Raw genomic sequence first — 22537 nt, forward strand, 5'->3', positions numbered from 1 at the left:
ACTCTTGCATGCAATAGGGGCGGACAACTACTTGCATCAACCAGCCTCAGGTACTTGCATCAACCAACCTTAGGCCGGCTTCAGCCCGTTGAGTGACTACTCACTCATGCTTATAATCAAAATAAATGAAAGAATAAGATAACATAAATGGAAAGCTAGATAAAAAGGTGAGATCACTAAGGATCTCACTATAGAGTGCAAGTACAAAGGTAAAAGATAGAAAGATAGGATGATCTATGTCCCCTTGCTTCCTACAAGAAGCTATATAAAGGGATACAAAATAACAAAATAAGGTACCAAACGAATTACATGAAATCAGTAGAAAACAGTCTGCTGCTGGTAAGAACAGTCTGAGACAACAGACAAATATTTCAGAAAAAGACAAGTCTGCGGAATAGGACAAAATAGCACAAGCAGACAAGCCTGTCTACAAAAGGACAATGTTTTTCTTTTCCACAATCCATTCAAGATGCATGCAAAGACTTTTGAACTTAGAAACTTGTTGAATCAGCATTGGGACTTTTTATTTCTCCTTCCCAAGCTTGGTCACGTGATCTCTCCTCCCTCAATCAATTTGACTACCTTGACTCTAGTTGAGGAAGCAGACGCATAAGAGAACAACCTACACGGATAAGACAAATTATAAGGCAGTTTGGGTATTGATTTGATCATTTAAGTACTAAAACTAGTCCTTAATTCCGTGATTATCATGGCATAATTTGCACTTATCAACACTACTTTTCATAGCTCTACATGAATTTTCCCTTTTGAAGTTGTTTATGGTAAGCAGCTGCCATCGATTGTGCAGTTTTTTCTGGGCGAAGTTAGGGTGGAATCTGTATGACGTGAGCTACAAGACCATGATGAAGTTTTGCGTCAACTTAAATTTCATCTCTGTCGTGCCCAGGAGCAAATGAAAGTTCAACCGAATAAGCATCGGAGGGAGGTCTCTTTCACAGTAGGGGAATGGGTATATTAAAGCTTCGTCCTTACAAACAAACTTCAGTTTCTCAACGGTTCAATCCGAAATTAGCAGCAAAATACTTTGGGCCATTTCAGATTCTTACAAAAATTGGTCCCATTGCCTATCGCCTCCAGCTCCCCGACTCTTCCAAAGTTCACCTGGTATTCCATGTTTCCCAGCTAAAGAAAGTCGTCATCACACAACCAGTGTCAGCTTCTCTTCCTTCTGACTTCGAGTTGGATGTTTCTGATTCTTATATATCCGTAGCTATCTTAGGCCGACGTACCCAATCCAAACAAGACAGTTTTAAAAGGAGGGAGTAATGATAGAGAACTGTTAGACAATCAACCCTTGGTCCATGTTTCTCAAAGCCCATGCCCAAGAGTTCTCCACATTTATTCTAGGAGAAAGAAACCTGCTAGTGGTATTTAATGAGGTGACATCTATTGGTTAGATTCTATTTAAAACTGGTTTAATGAGGTGGCATCTATTAGTTAGATTCTATTTGGGTCAAATTACAAATCTAGCTCAACTAAAGGACTTCATTTACATATGTAACTCACTTTGTCTAATTTGATGAGATGGAAGCAAAGTGTGTTACATATGTAAATGGGATCCTTTAGTTGGGCTAGATTTGTAATTTGCCTTTCTATTTGGAATTTATTTAGAAAGATATATTATTAGGGTTTTGAGGCGTGAGAACATAGTAATGATTTTAGTTTTATTATTTTGGGCTCTTTTTTGAGAGAGGAGATTTCCGTGGGTAGTTACTATCTTTTGTCCTGTTTATTCAATTTTTCTAATTTAAATACAATTAAGTTCCTCACTAAAACGACAGTTCAATACTTTGATTGATTTTCTCAACTCTTTGGTGATTTACTTCTGTTTGGTGTGTTTCCATCAGTTTGCAATTTAATTCTTTCTATAAGTGAAGTCAAATACTTTTGCAACAGTTAGAAAATTTCTCAAATCAAACAGTTTTTTCTCCTACTCAAATCAAACAGTTTTTTCTCCTAAGTTATTCTAGGATTCTAAAAACTTTTAATTTAGTTTTTTGGTTCAAGTATTAAATTTTTTTGTATTAATACACGTGTTTTTCAACATTCCAATGCTTACTTCCCAATAATGACATGAAAGAGAATTTTTTTTAATTAACCAATATATTTCTTAATTTATGTGAAATACCATAGAATCACTTATATAAGGGAATGGAGTGAGTGATAACATTTAATACACTAGCATAATATATACTTTAAAGATGTTTCATCAAAAGTTAATTTGCTGTCCTTCAAAGATTTATTGGTATAAAGTGAAATGATAAGCTGTTCTAAATTTATCTAAATCTTCACTCTCTTCCCCTGCCAATTTTTTAGTAAGAGGCCGCTCCTAAAACTCAAACCCGTGACTTCTTAATCACACGATAATAAAAATAATTGAATTGTTTGGCCAACACATAAACCTGATGTATTAAACCTTGAAATAATCACCATTTAAGACCTAAATGGCTAAATGTAGCGGAAAGAAAACCGATAGGATGTTAATACCAGTACCAGGACAAAAATAATAGTAATCCAAGAGATTTTATTACAAGAAAAAAAGTTTCAAGTAGGACACAGTTACAAAAGTTGAAAGGCAACACATAAATAAAACATAATAAGATAGCAATCGTAACACTACAAACATCACAATATACCGACCAAAAAACTAGACCGTACCTAAATATTCAAACTTAACTTCCCACTCAACCTTACGTAATAGGATTCAGCAAACCTACTAAACTTGTTACTTCAGATTTCAATAGCTAGATTACCGCAACTCCGGCCTCACAAAGTCGGCATCTGCGGGAATTGAGATATCGACAGTAGGTCTCAACTGGGCACATACTTCTATGGCTCCATGAACAGGGTCTGATAGGAAATTGCTGATGAGATCTCGGTTCACTGGGGCGCCACTGTCAACAGCTACCAAAGCTTGCTGGGTCAGGATGTAATCAAATCGAGGTGCCCATTTTCTTGATCCCAATCTTGCTGTTGTTGAGCAGTTGTCGACCATGAAAGAAACTCCACGGGCGTGCATAAATGGATTCAAGGAATCAACAGACTCTATCACACTCTCGTTAATGATTTCAGAGTATGAGTGTCCTTTCTTCCTCAAGATTTCAATCTGGAATCGAAAAGATAGAAGCATCAGAAATTGGAGAATGAATGCTAAGCATCTTCTCATCAGCTGCAACAGGCAAGCTGAATATTCCTTTTGACGAAAAGAAATGTGAGGGAAGAGTTATACCTGTGCCATCATTAATGCCACGTACACACCAGCAGTGAAAGGATGCAGTGGACCTAAGTCACCTGCTGGCCGAGTTGAGCGGACTCGTTCACCGACCTTCCACATGCGTGTTTGATCAATATTACCCATGGGGAAAGCTGGTAGACCTTCTTTCTCCTGTAGAAGATGAAAACACAAGTATTCATATTCTGTAATCTCTTTAAAGCAGAGAAATAAAAAAATATAATATAGTTTTGAAACAAAAGTGGCAATTAAATTCGAAAGTATAGTTTTCCCATCAGTAGAATGAGAATGAACATACATAAAAGCGGCGTCCAGCCAAAACAACACTGCGAATCTCGCTACCACTGGCCACGTCTTCGTAGCACTCATACAAAATTTCCATGCAAGGATAAAATGCGGAACTGTAAGCAATCTCAAATTCTTTTTTGCCTTCTTCAGACAGAGAATTGTATACAGCCAACATGCCCTGTAAGACAGTACACAACAGTAACAAAATTTTAAGCCTGAATATTACAGCATATACTGTCCATATAATGGAAGATACATCCAATGGGTAACGACGCACTAACCTGAGTTGAGATGGTCCTTGAAATATTTCCTGTTATGCCCTCAACGGTATTTTTGTAAGCATCCTCTTCACTCATTCCATTTTCTGTGTATCGTCTAAACAAGGACTCCACAATTCCGTGAACAGCACCAAGCAAAATGCCTATAGTTCAACAAGTCAGTCAAGCATGTCAAAACAATAATGCAGGTAGTTACTAGCAAAGCTTACCTCGTTCCCCAAAGATGTCACTCTTATACTCTTGCTCTAGTGTAGTGGCAAAAGTGAAGGGAGAACCCAGGGCAACTGACCATCCCAATGCAACATCTGTAGCTCTACCATCAACATCCTGCAGAAGAAAACATTTATCACCCAAATGATTAGTAAATTAAATTAATCTATAACATGTATCTGTGTGTTAAACAGAGATAACCTGGTGGACTGCGAAACTTGAATTAATTCCAGCACCATTGACCTCTTTCCCTTGAACATAAAGTCGTCTTACAGATGGACCCATTCCCTTTGGACATACAGCAATCACACTGATGTTCTTTGGGAAGTCAAGTCCACTTGATTGGAGATGTCCTAGCAGAAATCCATGAGACAGTCCAAGAATGCTGTTTGGCTTCATATGTGAGAACACCTTCTCATAATTATCAGCCTGGCATAGTAGATACATTTAGAAACTTTCCAGGGAGAAAAAGAATTGGCACAATTAGGGAATAAAAAAACAAAAAGACATTGAAGTGCTAAAAAGAGTAGATATTGTAATTGCTAGGTAGATATAAACTTCGCATTTGCTAATAAGATCCAAGCACTGAAGATAGGGAGTAAATCCAAAAAACTTATACGGCATGGAACTTCCAGAATAATGACATTTAAAAATTAGGAAAAGAAAAAAAGAAACAAGACAATGTTTTATAATGCGTAAATTCATAATGCATAAAACAACTTACAACCTGTGTAACTACAGAGATAAAAAATAGTGAAGGGAAAAAGGGCAAAGAGTAAAAAAAAAAGGTCAAAACTATGCAGTAATAGAAGTGACGAGTACTAAGTAACCAACCTGTGCAGCATCAGAAATCAACAGCAATACAAGATCACTGCCTGAAACAGTTTCCCATATATCACCCAAAGTCCCACTCTCTTCATTAAAACCTGCTGCACGAGCTTCAGCAAACGATCGAGATCCCCTCCTCAGTCCAATCTACATCAACCAAAGCAAACATATTATGTTAGTTGAATAACTGATCCTCCGCGCCAGTACAACATCATCTAACAACTACTTTTGTTACAATTCCGGTTGTAATTGAGCCGAGCCGAACCTTGACCTGCTCATGCTCGGCACTTCAAAAAATTGTCGAGCTCGAGCTCAACATTTTGTTATTGAGCTGCTCAAGCATCTAGTTTATTTGTTCACGAGCTTTGCTTGCGAAATGTTGTGCATGAACTTTGCTCGCAAAAAGCTCATTAATTATGTTACTTAATCATGTTCATTAATTATGTTACTTAATCATGTTCATTTGAAATCTCTTTAACACAAAATTAATGCAAACTAAAAAGTTCAATACAAAACTACTTAGTTTTGTATTTCTCCATTTATAGAAATACTATTATTAAAATAATAATCAAACAAAGCTTGCTCAGGAGACTGCTCATTAACATTAAAATCGAAAGTGTTCATGAACCTACAACTAGCCTACTCAAACTCGGCTGATTTATAAATGGAGCCGAACAAGGTCGGCCCTTCCGCTCATTTGCACCCTAGTTACAATTGAGCTATGCACACTAAAAACACAGAATAATTCAAATTTATTATACATTACCTTCACTACAATATCAGACTTGGCTTCAGCAAGGGAATCCCTTAAGTTTTGAGCTTGAGCAGGACCCTTCAAAGTTAAACATCATTAGTTTATTTCCACATTTAAACATATGTAATACACAAAATTAATCCATAAAATAACATAATATTTCTGACATGAACATAGATCGTTGTCTCCCATTATCAAATAAAATAAGCGATTCACCTGAGAACCCCAACCAATGACGCCAATCTGCTTGATTCCTTTGAATGCATCGGGTAGCAAGTTGAACAAATCCCTACCTCCTCTCACAATGTACTACAATACGAAACACAGTAAACATAAATAACCATCCGTACACCAGAAGCTACGCAGACTACAAATTAGAGGCGAGATCGATGTAACACATGAAGGTAATTTCTATTTATTCGTTTCATTTTAAATTTTTAGTTTCACTAGTGAAGTGACAAACCTCTTCATGACCAGCAAGAGAAACCTTCTCTTTCTTGAAGACAGAAGTCTCAAAATCAAGAGAAATCAAGGGCTTAACAGCAGGCATAGACACCATACGAGCACCGAGAGCTGAACCGCCGCCGTTACTAGCTTTAAGTGCCTTGAAGGACTTGTGGCTGACCGAATTAAATCCTAAACCGGAGCTCGACGACAATGATTTCGGCGCACATTTGAGAGTTTTAGACGGCGACGGGGAAGAAAGAGTAGCGGAGAAAGAGGAAGCGGCGGCCATTTTTGTGGCTCCGATGGGAAATATGCAGCCGCTAGAGAGAGGAAATGACAAGTGAAGTGGCGGCTGAAAATGTAAACGAGAGATTATAAAGATGGTGCCTTTTGGATGGATTATAATCACATGTAGCTATTGTGCGCCATGCGTGCGATACGGCCATTTCCTACATCATTCATTTTGTTTGTCTCGGATCTAGATCCACGGATCCACCAACCCGACTTGGACCAAACCTACCTCTATTTCTTATATATGAGAAATGCTGATTCATCATTAAGAAACGGTTGAGCAATCCAAATCAACACAATCAACAAGGAACTAGGCCCTCAATCATGTGTTTCATCCGAGTTACGATTGGTTATTTATCATTAGATCTAGGAGCAATTAAGGTCCATATAATTAAAACCACATGTGTTTATGATAATGGAGTAATTTTGGGTAATATCGTATTTAGCTATGTAAGATCTATTTGGTAGGCAAATTATACTCCTACGCAATTGATAACATCCAAATAACTCTACATGTCTCGTACATCAATAAGCACATTTTGATGAAAGCGTAATTGTCATTGATATATGGACTAATAAGAAAACGCGTGGAAGCTGCAAACTGTCAATCCTCACAACATTAACTATTCATTTCGTAAGAGAAAAAAGACCACCAAGTTGTATTATATGTTGACAATTAGCACATGTAAAATCTCATTTGGCTAAAGAAAAACTCTCTACCGTCAGTCTTACATGTGTCTCAAGTCACTATTAGGATGTACACACTAACAAGTTACCATAATTACTCTAGACAACTTATAAGTAAAAAAAAAACATAAAATAAACCATATATACATCAAATTGTTAGTTATCGGGGGAACAAATATCGACCATCCGCTTTCTTCACCTATTTTTATATCCAGTCAAACAATTTAAATTTCTCTAATATTTGATCAAACATGCTAATTCAAATCTCTCTATAACGCTACACAAAATATTGGATTGGCAACACTGATCACAATAATAGTTGATACTTAAGTTATATGGCACTCTCTTTAGCAGCGCTTCCACATTTCGTATTTGTATTCGTGTTTGATTCGCGTTCGTATTTGTTTTTGTTTGAAGAATATTTTATGAAAGTTATGTTTTAGAAATAACGTTTCTCTTATCTGTTTCTGTTTCTGTGTCCGTCCTTAGACATTTCGACATATGTCTGGCACAACTTTACCCTAATGTTTGGCGCGAACTTACCGCACTTTACTGGCTCTATTGTAACATGGGCTTCCTATTGACCAAATGGTTGTTTCACTCCTTCACCTATCAAATCAAGAAAGATACTTGTGTTTTTATGAATTTCCATAAGAATGAGGATTTTTGCCTCTCCAAGTATCCAACCACACATTTGAAAGGTTGGGTAACCGACTTCGTCTTCATCTTGGAGGATGAGAGAATCATTTTCCCTACTAAGTGGAGCCCAAGATGGATCTTTAATTAGTAACATGTCTCAGGAATGACTAAATGATCGGAACGTATCACTGAATGAGGTGTTACTAGTTTTCATCTCCCGGTGAGGACTAGATTTTTCCACAAAATTGTATCTATAATATATTTCCTTAGATAAATAGGATCCAAAAAGGCAGAAATTTCATTTTTACACGAAGTCTGAATGTGAATTGAGTATCATTTTTGTGTTTACATAGATATCTTATCTTTGACCTCCTTTCCATGAGTTTAAGTCATAGAGAGTTCCTTTACAAATATGCTTATAAAGGTCATGGAAGGAGTCCCTAGCCAATTCCTATTACCATTGTGACCGTAGAATCTATATTTAGGATCATGAAACCTTCTCCACGCTTTTCTACCCCTGATCTGGTCCTTTCTCCCCGAGAGAAGTCGCTAGACTCGGAAGCTGAGACTTCCAAAGCTCAAGGGAAGATAAAGTTCCGTGAGGTATCCCTTTATACCGCTTATACTAGATGGGTATTCCTTTTTTTTACAGGATCTCGCGTTTGACAATATGTGGTACAGGATAAGGCAAGATCTATATAGTTTGGTTTTTAGCTTAAAAGACCCTCGAGTTCTTCTATATGTTCTGGAAGAGAACATATATATAAATGAAAGTTAGTAAATTTACACAAATGAAATGAAAGTGATGTTGAATCTTAAAGTAAAAACGATACCTAGGGTTTCATCGTTCTTATTGTCAACAATCTGAGTTGCGGATTGCAGTTAAAAATGATACCCTATCTAAAAACACGATAAAAGGAACATAAATAAGAGTATAATCATTCGTAGGTTTCTCACAATCAAAATCCAAGGAAAATCAAATTAAACCCTAACAAACAAACATACTTGAATGCAATAATCATACCGTGAGTGGTTCTCCTAAAAGTACCAGAAAATGAGATAAAAATAAAGTTGCCTTTACTCGAGCTATAAAGGGAAAATGAGGCGGCTTTCATGGAGGTTGCGAAGAATAGCATCAGTCAATAGAGAAACGATCCACTTGAGAATCCACCGTTGTCTCCTCCATATCTCTATCTATTATTTCATTTGACACGCTCTTCCATTGCCAAACAAGATTAGCTCTCCAAGTTAGATTTCGATTGGAGAGCTCTAGAAGGAGGAAGAAAGCTGCAAAGGGAGATGGACAATTAGGTTTTTCAAATAAGCTTTTATATCCCGTTTTAAAGTTTGAGCGCGTTATAATTTTAGAAACTTTTTGCTCCCCCGAGAAACTTATAAAATTTGCCGCTTTTTTGTTTATACACAACAATGACAGTGATAATATAAATAGTGTCATTTGATAATGATGGACATTATGAGTTAAAATCAGGTTTTAATGGGATGACATGCGTGTGTCATTGTAAAGCCATATCATGAGGTGTTTTGTGTTAGAAAAATGGACTAAATAAAAAATTTATAAAGGACTGGTTATGTAATTTGAGAGGACTAATTGGATTTTTTTAGAATATAATATTCAATGGCACAAGACACTAAGTCTTACTCTCTTACACAATTTTAAATGCACTCAATACTACTGTATTATTTCATTCATTCAAAATGATACAGATTGAAAGCGATAAATGAAGGTTTTAATCGTAAACCAACAAAGAGGTTCTTCTCTAGCTAAACTAGAAGGAGTGAATCCCAATATAACAAGGTATAAACCTTTGGTTCTCAAAGAGAATGATTTTAGATTGATAAAAGTTGCCTATCCTTACAAAAGTGAGGGTTTAAATACATCCCCCTAATGATAATAAAGACCAGGACTACCCCTACTAGGGTTATAACAAAGCGGTGGACAAAAGGGTAAAATAGGTAACACGCCCAGACAATTCGTACAGAGGTGCAAGTACGGAAAGTCAGGGTGGTTGGTGATTTACTTCGTGAGGAAGTAAGCCTGGAGATCTGCATAGGGATAGAAGTTGATACACCCTCTCTTATAATCTGAGATCCACCCTTCTCGTATACGCCTGGATCCGCTCCACTTGTGCATCCATAGGATCCGCCCTGATAGGTGCTTGTGTTGCTTGTGGGGTATGTGGCGTCGAAGGATCCGCCAGGGTGTGTTTGGGCGGTGGCCCTAGTTAGGATGTCCGCATCATTCTCTCCTTCTTTAAAAGAGCAGGGCGCTGACTTGCTCGTGCCCAGAGGGCCATCCGGTTTCCACGGGCTAAGGTCACGGACGTTGAAAGCTGGTGACATTTTACCAAGCCAATTTGGCAACGCTACATGATAGGCATTGGCATTGATCTTCTTGATGACTTTATATGGCCCGTATTTCCTAGGTCGAAGTTTACTGCTTGGGGCGTTGGCGAGTCTTTCTTTACCCAAATATACCATAACCTCATCCCCAACTTCAAACTGTAGGTCCTTGCGGTGCTCATCTGCCTTAGCTTTTAATTTCTGGTTTCTCTCCTCAAGAGTTTCCTTCACCTCTTGATGCATCTGTACATAGTCTTTGGCTAGCTGGTTAGCGGTCACGTTCCCCTTAGGAAGATGTGCTATATTAAGAGTATGATTCGGGGTCTTCGTATATACCACCGCAAAGGGTGACTTTCCAGTTCCCGAATGTACAGATCCATTGTAAGTGAACTCAGCCTGGGCCAAGACCACGTCCCACATCCTAGGCTTATCCTTACACTTGCTGCGTAGTAAGTTTCCCAAAGTTCGATTGACCACTTCTGTCTGACCGTCTGTCTGAGGGTTGGCGGTGGTACTAAACTTTAGAGACGTATCAAAAAGGGCCCACAACGTCCGCCAGAAGTGACTTAGGAACTTCGTATCACGATCTGAGACAATGCTTCTCGGTACACCATGTAATATGACAATCTCTTTGAAGAATAACTTGGCAGTTGCTGAGGCATCATTAGTTTTGCGACAAGGTATGAAGTGTGCCATCTTCAAAAACCGGTCAACAACGACAAAGATGGAATCCATGCCTCGTTGAGTTCTGGGTAATCCTAGGACAAAATCCATGGATATATCCTCCCATATAGTTTCTGGTATAGGCAGGGGTAGATTCAAACCGGCGTTTGTAGTGTGTCCCTTAGCGGTTTGGCAAACATAGCATCGTTCTACCAAGTAGGCAACATCTCTCTTCATCTTAGGCCAGAAATAATAGGAACTCACTGCTTCATATGTCTTGTCTCGCCCAAAATTCCCTCCTAGGCATCCGCCATGTAGATCCCGAACAACCTTCTCATGAATGGAGGTGCAGGGTAAGCAAAGTTGGTTGCCCCTCATAAGATACTCATCCATCAAGTGATACGCCCCATTCCCAGGCTGTTGCTGACACTTTTCCCAGATACTGCCAAAATCAGGATCCGCCAGGTGTTCCCCTCGGATGTGTTCAAAACACTCGACTTCCAGGTTCACTGTCTTTAATAGTAACATCCTTCGACTCAAGGCGTCCGCCACCTTGTTCTGTTTTCCAGCCTTATGGACAAGTTTATAGGGAAACTTATCTATGAAGGCGGACCATCGGGCATGCATGGAGCTTCGAAGTTGCTTCTAACTTCCCAGATACTTGAGGGCTTGGTTATCAGTGTAGAGGATGAATTATTTCCCCACCAAGTAATGCTCCCATACTTTTAACGCCCTCACTACAGCATAAAATTCTTGATCATATGTGGCCCACTTTTGCCTTGCCTCACAGAGCTTCTCACTGAAATAAGCAATGGGCCTCTTTTCTTGCATCAAGACACCACCAATCCCAACTCCACTGGCATCACACTCAACTTCGAACAGTTTATCAAAATTGGGATACGCCAGTACGGGCGTTGTACTCAACTTTTCCTTGATCAGGGCAAAACTTTCCTCTTGGGCATCCGCCCACTCGAACCCCTTTCCCTTCTTCAAACACTCCGTCAACAGGGCTACTATGGAACTGAAGTTTTTGATGAATCGTCGATAAAATGTTGCTAGCCCATGAAAACTCCTGATATCCCCCACGTTCCTCGGAGTGGGCCATTCTCGGATGGCTCTTACCTTCTCCCCATCAACTTGGACTCCGTCGCCACTAACCACGAACCCAAGGAAAACCAGGCTTTTTATGATGAAATCACACTTCTTAGTGTTGGCGTATAACTGGTGTTTCCTTAACAGGTCAAACACTATCTGCAAATGCTCCACATGTTCCGCCAAGGTCTGGCTATGAATCAGGATGTCATCAAAATACACAACTACAAACTTTCCAATCACCGGGCGAAGCACCTGATTCATCAGCCTCATGAATGTACTAGGGGCGTTAGTCATCCCAAAGGGCATAACTAACCACTCATACAATCCATCTCTGGTCTTGAAGGCAGTCTTCCACTCATCCCCAGATCGAATTCGTATCTGATGATATCCACTCCGAAGATCAATCTTGGAGAAAACTCTGGACCCGCCAAGCTGATCTAGCATGTCATCCAGCCTTGGAATAGGGAACTTATACTTGATAGTGATCTTGTTAATAGCCCTGCTGTCCACACACATCCGCCAAGATCCGTCTTTCTTGGGCGTAAGTAGGGCTGGAACGGCGCATGGACTCATACTTTCCCTAACGTATCCCATCTCAATGAGTTCTTCCACCTTCTGCCTCATGATGTCATTCTCCTTTGGAATCATTCGATAATGGGGTAGGCTTGGTAAACTAGCCCCGGGCACAAGATCAATATGATGTTGGATGTCCCTCAAAGGTGGTAACCCACTTGGCAACTCCTCAAGGAAAAGATCCGAATACTCACCAAGTAGGCGGGTCACCTCATTCGGCATCTCTCGCTTGTCCACTGGGAATGCTTCGTGATTCTCCTTAACCGTTACAACATACACCATCTGGCTCTCTTCACACTCACTGATAAATGATTTGTGTATGGGACAGACTACCAAGGTAGACTTCTCGTCGACCTTTGGCTCTCTCATCATTGGCATAAGTATGAACTTCACCCCATTCTTTACAAATCTGTAAGTATTCCCTCTTCCTGCGTGGATGGCGTCGTTATCAAACTGCCATGGTCTGCCCAACAATAGGTGGCAGGCGTCCATATCTACCACGTCACAATAGATTTCATCCCTATAATCGCCAATCTCAATAGGCACCCTACATCTTTGGTTCACTCTAAGTTCACCACGTTCTTGATCCACCCCACCCTATAGGGGTCAGGATGCACCTCCGCCAATAGCCCGAATTTCTGAACGGCGCTGCTGCTCACAATGTTCTCTTGGCTGCCACTATCTATTATTACATTGCATTGTCCGCCTTTCACGAGACAGAGGGTCCTGAATAGTTGGTGCCTCCGATCTCCTTCTATCCGGCTGGAGACTAACAAACGCCATACCACATGAATGGCGTATCTTTCTTCACCCGCCTCGTCATCATCTTCTCCTAAGGGCTCATAAAACACTTCATCCCCTTCTTCATAGTCATCTTCATACCTTTCCACCATGTTGGCGCTCTTCCGCCTAGGACACTCGTTGGACCTATGACCTGGCTCATTGCACCTGAAACATTTAAAAGGTGTTGGCCTGGCGTATGGGTTGTTGCTCTTAGGTGGTATAGGTACTTCTTTGTAAGGCCTGGTATCTCCGACAGATCCTCTTCCCACATTGTTGACCTTTGCCCCACTAGCACTCACCACCTGCTTGCCCTTGTCATAAGGCTTCATGTTATCTCTTCCTCCAGGCGTATGCTCGGTAGTGGCGGATCTCCTGGATCTCCCATGTAGTTGGGGTTCGGCCTTAAGAGCTAAGTTTCTGGCGTCTTGTACCCGAACCACCATCTGTGTGCCGATACGATCCTGGATGTGGTATCTTAACCCTTCTAAATACCTAGAAGTCTTTTGACTTTCGGTCTTCGACAAGTTAGCCCTTGCCGACAGCCTCAAGAACTCTGAGGTATACTCATAGACACTTCGGGTTCCTTGAGAGCATCCCCGGTATGAACTGTAGATGTACTGCTCATAGTCCGGCGGTAGAAACCGCTCCCTCAACATCGCCTTCATCCGTAGCCAAGATCTAATCGGATCTCTGCCCCCTCTTCTTCTCTCTTCCCTCAACTGGTCCCACCAGACTGATGCGCCACCCTTCAAACGATACGCCACCAGCCTCACTTTCCTTTCATCAGGAATCCCAGCATACTCAAAGAAACGCTCAACTTCAGATAACCAGTCTAAGAATCCTTCTATGTCCAGCTCACCCCTAAATGACGGTAAGTCTATTTTTAGCCTAAAAGCATCATCTCAGTCAAAGTTCCCTAGACCTAGGTCTGTCCTAGCGATGCCCACACGTCTGTTGTCAACCGGACCAACATCCCTCATGGTTCTAAAGGCACCATGATCCCCAATATCCTCAAAATCATCACTATCACTATCAGCATTATGCACAAGAATATAGTTGGGTCTTCTTACCTCAGGATCCCTAGAACCCATCCGTGGAAACTGCGCATTTGCCAATGGTAGTCTGGGTGGCGTGGGTTGCCTTTGGGGTCGTTGTTCAAGGACTCCTTCCCTTATCTGGTCTGACTCTCCGGCGGCTGGTCTGATCAAGGCAAGGACCTCCAGTTTGAAATTTTCCAGGGAAGCGAATAACTCCTAGAACCGTTGGTCGGTTTGCTTCTGCCGCTCAATGCTGGCCTGGATTTGTTCCGCGAGGCGCTCCCTCGGCTCTTCATATCTCCGGTCACTGGCCTCTATAGGATCTTGTGGTTGTCGGGGTTGAACCATTGCCAAAAGAAGTTTTGGGTCAGGAAACGATCGGCTCTGATACCAACTGATACAGATTGAAAGAGATAAATGAAGGTTTTAATCGTAAACCAACAAAGAGGTTCTTTTCTAGCTAAACTAGAAGGAGTGAATCCCAATATAACAAGGTATAAACCTTTGGTTCTCAAAGAGAATGATTTTAGATTGATAAAAGTTGCCTATCCTTACAAAAGTGAGGGTTTAAATACATCCCCCTAATGATAATAAAGACCAGGACTACCCCTACTAGAGTTACAACAAAGCGGTGGACAAAAGGGTAAAATAGGTAACACGCCCAGAAAATTCGTACAGAGGTGCAGGTACGGAAAGTCAAGGTGGTTGGTGATTTACTTCGTGAGGAAGTAAGCCTGAAGATCTGCCTAGGGATAGAAGTTGATACGCCCTCTCTTATAATCTGAGATCCGCCCTTCTCGTATACGCCTGGATCCGCTCCACTTGTGCATCCCTAAGATCCACCCTGATAGGTGCTTGTGTTGCTTGTGGGGTATGTGGCGTCGGAGGATCCGCCAGGGTGTGTTTGGGCGGTGGCCCTAGTTAGGATGTCCGCATCACAAAACCAAATACAACTCTATATTTATAGAGCTAAATGATGAATATAAACCATACATATCACATTTTTTTGTCCATATACTTAGGACTAATTATAACCACAATTCATATGTATCTATTTTCAAACTTTCATACTATACTTCTTTATTTTCTTTCTAAACAACAAAACATGTCAACTTATATTTATTATTTATGTTTTTTGGGTTTTCTTTCTTCTTCTTCTTCTTCTTATTTATTTATTTAATTAAGTTTATTTTATTTCAACATCCTCCCTTAAACTTAATTTTTCGTGACTCCCAATTGAGCTCTCAAATGACTGAACACATCGTACTTAAGCGGCTTCATGAAAATATCTGCAATCTGATATTGCATCTTCACGTACTTCAGTGTCACCTCCTTTTGCCCAATACACTCCCGAATAAAATGATACCTCGTGTCAATGTGTTTACTCCGGTCATGAAACACTGGATTTTTAGCTAATGCTAATGCAGACTTGTTATCAACAAAAATCTCCGTCGAATCTCGTTCTTCCATCTGAAATTCTTTTAGTAATTTTCGGAGCCAAATTGCATGACAGACACATGAGGTTGCAGCAACATACTCAGCTTCACGGGTTGACAGCGTCACAATTGCCTGCTTTTTCGAACTCCATGTAAATGCAGTATCACCCAAAAAAAATACAAAACCAGTTGTACTTTTTCGGTCATCCTTGTCACCAGTCCAATCACTATAATAGTATCCAAATAATTTGAAATCGTCAGTTTTTTTTAATAAAGTAATCCCAAATTAGTTGTACCTTTCATGTAACGGAGAATTCTTTTTACTGCGTTCCAGTGTGACACCATTGGGGCTTCCATGTATTGACTTACTAAGCCGACTGCATAAAGAATATCCGATCTCGTACATGTCAAGTATCTGAGACTTCCGACCAAGCTTCGGAATAATGTCGGGCTGACTCTGTCTCCACCTTCATCTTTTGTCAACCTGATTCCACATTCGACTGGCGTGCTGACGGAATTACAATTTTCCATCTTGAACTTCTTTAAGATCTCCTTTGCAAAGCCACTTTGAGAAATAAAAATTTCGTCGTCATTCTGCTTCACTTCAATGCCAAGATAATATGACATTAGACCAATGTCAGTCATCTCAAACTCACAAGTCATTGTATTTTTGAACTCCTCAAACATCTTAGGATTGTTCCCTGTAAAAATAAGATCATCCACATACAAACAAACAAGTAACATATCTCCATTTTTTACTTTTGCATACAGGGCATATTCATGTGGGCATTTGACAAAACCATTTTCTTAAAAATATTTATCAATGCGACTGTTCCACGCTCGTGGTGCTTGCTTGAGATCATAAAGTGTATTTTTCAATTTTAGCACTTTATTTTCTTGACCTTTCACAACATACCTAGGTGGTTGCTGGATATAAGTTTCCTCTTCTAGATATCCATTGAGAAATGCGGATTTCACGTCCATTTGATGGATTCTCCACCCATGTTGAGCAGCTACAGAAATTATCAGTCTGATACTCTCCATTCTAGCAACAGGAGCAAAAACTTCATTGTAGTCAATTCCGGGTCGTTGACTGAACCCTTTCGCCACCAATCTTTCTTTATCTCGAACAATTTCACCGTTTGCATCTTTCTTTGCTTTGAACACCCATTTAACTCTAATGGGTTTTTGACCGGCCGGAAGTGATGTCAGCTCCCATGTTTTATGTTTTTCGATCGAATGAATCTCCTCTTCCATGGCTTTTCTCCATTTTTCATCTTTCATTGCTTCTTCTGGATCTGTTGGTTCATCATTAACAAAATGACAATAAAGAGTTAATTCACCATTGAGATTTCTTGTTACATCATAGAGATCTTCAATAGGTATGAATTTTTTAGGCTTTCCGGGCGGATGTTCATTTGAACTGTTTTTATCACTCGAGGACGAACTCGAACTCGAACTGGATGAGCTTGCCGATGTCAAACTGGTTGCTAGTATTATGGTTGTGGCTGTGACTGGTTCTTCCCGATCATTATCTTCATCCATGAAAGGATAAAAACTGTAGCTGTTTTCTTTTTCACCGGTCCAGTTCCAAACTGCTTCTTCATCAATGGTGACATCTCTACTGATGATGATTTTCTGAGTTTGAGGATCGAACATTTTGTACCCTTTGGAATGTTCTGAATGGCCCACAAACAAGTATTTCTTGCTTTTATCATCTAGCTTCTTGCGTTCTTCATCCGGTACATGGACATGAGCAACACTGCCAAAAACACGCAAATGAGAAATACTGGGTTTTATTCCACTCCATGCTTCTTGTGGAGTTTGATCCCAAACATTGACAGTTGGTGATATGTTCAAGAGGTAGACAGCACAGTCTACTGCTTCGGTCCATATCTCCTTCGATAAATTTTTGCTTTTTAACATGCTCCTCACCATGTTTAGCACCGTTTTGTTCTTTCTTTCTACTACGCCATTTCGCTGAGGTGATCTGGGGACTGAAAGGAAATGACGGATTTCATGCTCTTCACAAAATTGCTTGAAAGAGATGGGTATGTATTCACCGCCTCTGTCTGATTTGAGTGCTTTAATAAGATGGCCACTTTTTTCTCCACTTGGGCTTTGAATTTTTTAAATGTCTCAAAAACTTCTGATTTTTCCTTCAAAAAATACACCCAAGTTTTTCTACTATAATCATCAATGAAAAGTCGAAAATACTTATTTTTACCCAGAGACTGTGGAGTGATCGGTCCACACACGTCTGTGTGAACTAGCTCAAGTGGTGCTGTTAGACGAGGTGCCGCGGCCTAATCTCCCGGGCGGACCGGGGGGTGGACAACCTCATGGCGACGTAAGCGGTGATTGGCGCCGAAAGCAACCAATCGCGGAATCAAGCTGCTCGGTAGGACCGGAGCTCGGAGATATGGAAGAGTCGCCACCCACGAATGGGAAAATAAACACCGATCCCTTGCGGGAGACCGGTGTGGGTTCGGGAAACTTAGGTACGAGCCGAGAAGGCTAGCTCCTTTCCGGAGAAAGGCTACTAGGCACCCCGACATCGCCCGATTATGAACCACCGACCTCCTACTCAGCATGTTAGGCGATAACGGACTAATCGTATACTTCTTTAAGTTTAAAATTCATTTAAAACCCTTTTCTTTCTCTTTTTGGAAACCATTTTGAGCATATGATATTGAAAAACCACATCAGTAAAGAATCACCCATTTATGTTTATACATACACAGAGAGGGGGAAGAAAGAAGTGATTTATTTACAACCGTATTTAAATGTTATGTTGTGTGTCTATTCTACATTAACTCATTCCCCCAAAACGATGTCACCTTAATCGCCGTTGGAACGATTTAGGTGCGTTTTAAAACCCCGTTTGATGAAGCCTACCCGAATCGCCGTTGGAACGACTCGAGTAATTGAAAACGTTAAAGTAAAAGCCTTTTAATAAGAAAAACGTGGTTAAACATGCAAGTCAATTTTATTTTGTACAAATTCATTAAGAAAGCGATTCAAAATCTCCATTATTAACAAAGAAAACGATTTTGATTACAATGTTCGCTTAATCCGTCGTTGGAACGGACTAAGGTTTTAAAACGTGGTGTTTTGAAGACGATTTGAAATATCAACCAAAATGACTCTATTTATCTACATTAGAGATCTAAGAAAGCTCATTAGCTTAAATAATTTAATTGAAAACTCTCTTTTTGTGACTTATTTTCCCCACTTATTTAATGGACTCTCTAACTATTATAATTACATCAATAAACACATTTAGGCCCAAAAATTAATTTTTCCAAGTGAAGCCCATTTGAAACATGGACTTACAAATGACCAAAAGAAATAAAGAAAATAATATAGATATATATTTACACATTTTAGCCCAAAAGACATAAAATAAGAGTAAAAGAAAATATACTATCTAATACATATATGAGAAAGAATAATGAAAATAATACCTTTATACTTTAAACATAAGAAAATAGTGAATGAAATTCACAAATAAGAAAATAGCATTTATCACTCAAAATAATTTTATTTAACAATAATTAAGACAACCCAAACATACCCCAAAACTATATATATACATAACTAATATAATCCTAATGTCAAAAAGACTATATGTTCATCCCCCAATATCTACTAATTATCTCCCAAAATGCCCAAGTAAATAACATTTAAAATAGAATTTAATGTAATTTAAATGAATAATAATAAAAAAGAAAGTAATATGTACATATATAAAAAATTAGAATGAAAATGGAATACCAATCTCCTAAAATAATTATATATGCTAAAGTTTTAAAACAATTTGAGAAGAATATATTACATAATTATATATATATATATATATGCTAAGGATTAAAAGTCTAAAAGTTGAGAAAAAGGGACCGAAATGGCATTCTTTACATTTTGGCAGATTTACCGACGGAAAATCCGTCGGTAAACAGCATTTACTGACAGAATTGGCAAATTACAGCAGCACTCCAATATTTTCCAGATTTATTCAAAAGCTTTAAATTAAATCTAATTCAATCGTTTTGGACTTCCGAACTACCAAAGATGGATCATAGCCGAACACGGAAGCTCCTAAAACGAAGTTTTTATTTTAAAACGTTATTTGGAAACCTCTTTTAAATAAAAAACTTATAATTACAACATTTTCGATACCCGAACTACCTTTTTATCGGATCATGGTTCGTATTGGGATATCCAAAACGAGGTTTTTATTTTAAAACAAAACCGAATTTTATTTAACACGAAACGAAAATTAAATAAATACGTTAATTAAATAAAACGTGACAAAATAAATAAATAACTAAAGGAATAAAAACTATAGCATAAAAAAAATAAATAGAAGGAGAGAATAAATTAAATAAAATAAAGAGTCAAGTCCACGGATAATACCTTTAATTCGGTATTTGACCGTCGAAGTCGATTGATTCCACGAACCGCGAGCTCCCGTTTTTTATGAAAAATTTAGTAAAAATTGAACTTAGGAAATTTAGAGATTTTCAATTTCAGGAAAAAAAAATGTTTTTTTCCCAAAAAATCCACTTCCTCTCTCTAGAAAAATATCTAGTGTGAGAAAGCTCTCCCAAAAAATTCTCTCCTTTTCACCTTGGGATCCGTGCCCTTATATAGGGAAACGGATCCCGGAACAATGGGCGACGCCCAAAAAAATTGGGCGTCGCCCATTGTGGTTGGGCGGCCGCCCAACAATGTTAGGCGATCGCCCAACGGCGTTGGGCGAGCGCCCAACGCGAGGTTGGGCGCCCACACCCAACCTTCGTCGGGCGTCCGCCCGACGCGTTGGGCGTTCGCCTGACGTGGTTGGGTGCCCGCCCGGCGACCCTCGGGGCCTGCCCCGCGCCGTCGGACGCGTGCACTCCGTGGCCGCCGAGCGCGCGTTCCGCGCAGCTAGACGCTCGCACGTCGCGGCCGCCGAACGCACGCCTCGCGCTGCCAGGCACGTGTGCTCAACGGCCCACGAGGGCGCGCACCGCCAGCGGTCCCAGGCATTGCTCGGGCGTCGAGAGCGTGCCACTCGTGGTGCGTCCGACGGACGCCGCGCGCACGTCTCGAGCCGTCAAGCGGGCGTTCGACCATCGTCGTCCGCGTGCGGGATGCCGTTGTGTGCCCGCGTCGTGCCGTTAATTTTCCTCAGCTTATTATTCTTTATATATTTTTCAAAACTTCCGGAATCAGTCGCTTCGACCGCCTTGTTTCAGGTTTTCGTCACAGGTCCTCCGACTCGGTGTCTACAGTTGCCCCTACTTTTCTATTTTGATAGTGATGTGTGTGGTTCGAAAATGTTTTTGCTAACGTAACACATGCAATGTAAAACATATAAAAGTAAAAGACACGTAACGAGTAGGAGGAAACATACCTGACCTTTGCGCTGCGCGCTCTGGCGTTGCTCTCTGACTGCATCAGACTCTGCTTCGGGCTGCACCCTAGTTCACGATCACGGGGATAATGGCTAAATAGCTACCCTAGTTTATGACCGCGGGGATAATGGCTAAACAGCTACCCTATTTCAAGATTACGGGGATAATGGCTAAACAGCTACCCTGATTTACGACTGTGGGGATAATGGCTAAACAGCTACCCTATTTCAAGATCGCGGGGATAATGGCTAAACAGCTACCCTGATTTACGACTGTGGGGATAATGGCTAAACAGCTACCCTATTTTAAGATCGCGGGGATAATGGCTAAACAGCTACCCTATTTCAAGATCACGGGGATAATGGCTAACCCGCTACCCTAGTCTACGATCTTAGGTAAATATGGCTCAAAAGCAACTCCGGTCAGCGACCATGAGTCAGATGGCTCAAAAGCAACTCCGATCTGCGACCGTGAGTCAGATGGCTCAAAAGCAACTCCGGTCTGCGACCGTGAGTCAGATGGCTCAAAAGCAACTCCGGTCTGCGACCGTGAGTCAGATGGCTCAAAAGCAACTCCGGTCTGCGACCGTGAGTCAAATGGCTCAAAAGCAACTCCGGTCTGCGACCGAGAGTCAAATGGCTCAAAAGCAACTCCGGTCTGCGACCGTGAGTCAAATGGCTCAAAAGCAACTCAGGTCTGCGACCGTGAGTCAAATGGCTAAAAAGCAACTTCGGTCTGCGACCGTGAGTCAAATGGCAAAAAAGCGGGTTCTGTTTCTGGATTTTCTTATCACACTAGAGCTATCATCTCGACGATCCGATGGGCACACGTCTGAGTCCGAAATGAAATAGACTACTGATTGTTTTTCTGTTGACTGTCGTCTGTATTTCGACTGGTGTCACTGTTTTGTAAAAATTAGCTGTTGTCTGGAATTGATGTTTTGACAATGTTAGTCACTGTCTGGGAGAAATGCAGGCTAAAACGGACTGCAAATCGGAGGTCTGTGCACCTGGTAATTAATTATTTACTTTTTACCTTTATGTCAAATCGTACTTTTTTCACCATTTACGGGAATGTCATTCCCTTTTCCTATATAAGGTGGTGGGGTTTCATTTCAACCCCACACCTTCTCTCTCCTCTTTCTCTCACTAGACTTCAATTTGGATTATTCTTGGGATGGATTTAGACGAATGGGATGGCACCAGAGGCATGGACGAGGTTTACGTAAACCTGGATAGAGTGGATACCTTCCACGACCCTACGACACACTTGAGCAGGACACACTGCAACGAGGTAAGTGGTTTCTCACTTTTATTTGATTTGAACTCTAGGCTTTAGCATTCCTATACGAACATGATTTGCATGCTAACTCTTAGGCTGCCTTAGAGGACTTTAGCTAGAAAACGTGAATTCCTTTATTTACACGTAACACCTGTTTGTTTTTGTAAGAATGCGCGCTATATGCATGTGAATAGTACACTACGAATTTATGCATGTTAACAGTAAAAACGATGT

General features: G+C 40.4%; 1 protein-coding gene across 1 annotated transcript; it reads right to left on the reverse strand.

Annotated features, from left to right (window-relative positions):
* Positions 1-2525: 2525 nt before the first annotated feature.
* Positions 2526-6415, reverse strand: LOC136229218 (ketol-acid reductoisomerase, chloroplastic). The gene is made up of 10 exons (XM_066017850.1): positions 6075-6415; positions 5828-5920; positions 5624-5689; positions 4864-5004; positions 4231-4458; positions 4029-4146; positions 3823-3962; positions 3552-3719; positions 3251-3406; positions 2526-3127 (listed from the first exon to the last, which is right to left on the reverse strand). The coding sequence occupies exons 1-10, from the start codon at positions 6345-6347 to the stop codon at positions 2771-2773; spliced, it is 1740 nt and encodes a 579-aa protein (XP_065873922.1). The 5' UTR covers positions 6348-6415; the 3' UTR covers positions 2526-2770.
* Between the last annotated feature and the right edge of the window lie 16122 nt (positions 6416-22537).

This window comes from Euphorbia lathyris, chromosome 5 (genome assembly GCF_963576675.1).
Source record: "Euphorbia lathyris chromosome 5, ddEupLath1.1, whole genome shotgun sequence".
Taxonomy (NCBI): Eukaryota; Viridiplantae; Streptophyta; class Magnoliopsida; order Malpighiales; family Euphorbiaceae; genus Euphorbia; species Euphorbia lathyris.

Coding starts and splice junctions, on each gene's coding strand:
- LOC136229218 (XM_066017850.1), bottom strand. CDS start 6,347: ATGGCCGCCGCTTCCTCTTTCTCCGCTACTCTTTCTTCCCCGTCGCCG. Junction 3,720..3,822: donor CAAGGACCATCTCAACTCAG/GTTAGTGCGTCG, acceptor ACTGTCTTACAG/GGCATGTTGGCTGTATACAA. Junction 3,128..3,250: donor TGGCATTAATGATGGCACAG/GTATAACTCTTC, acceptor TTTCGATTCCAG/ATTGAAATCTTGAGGAAGAA.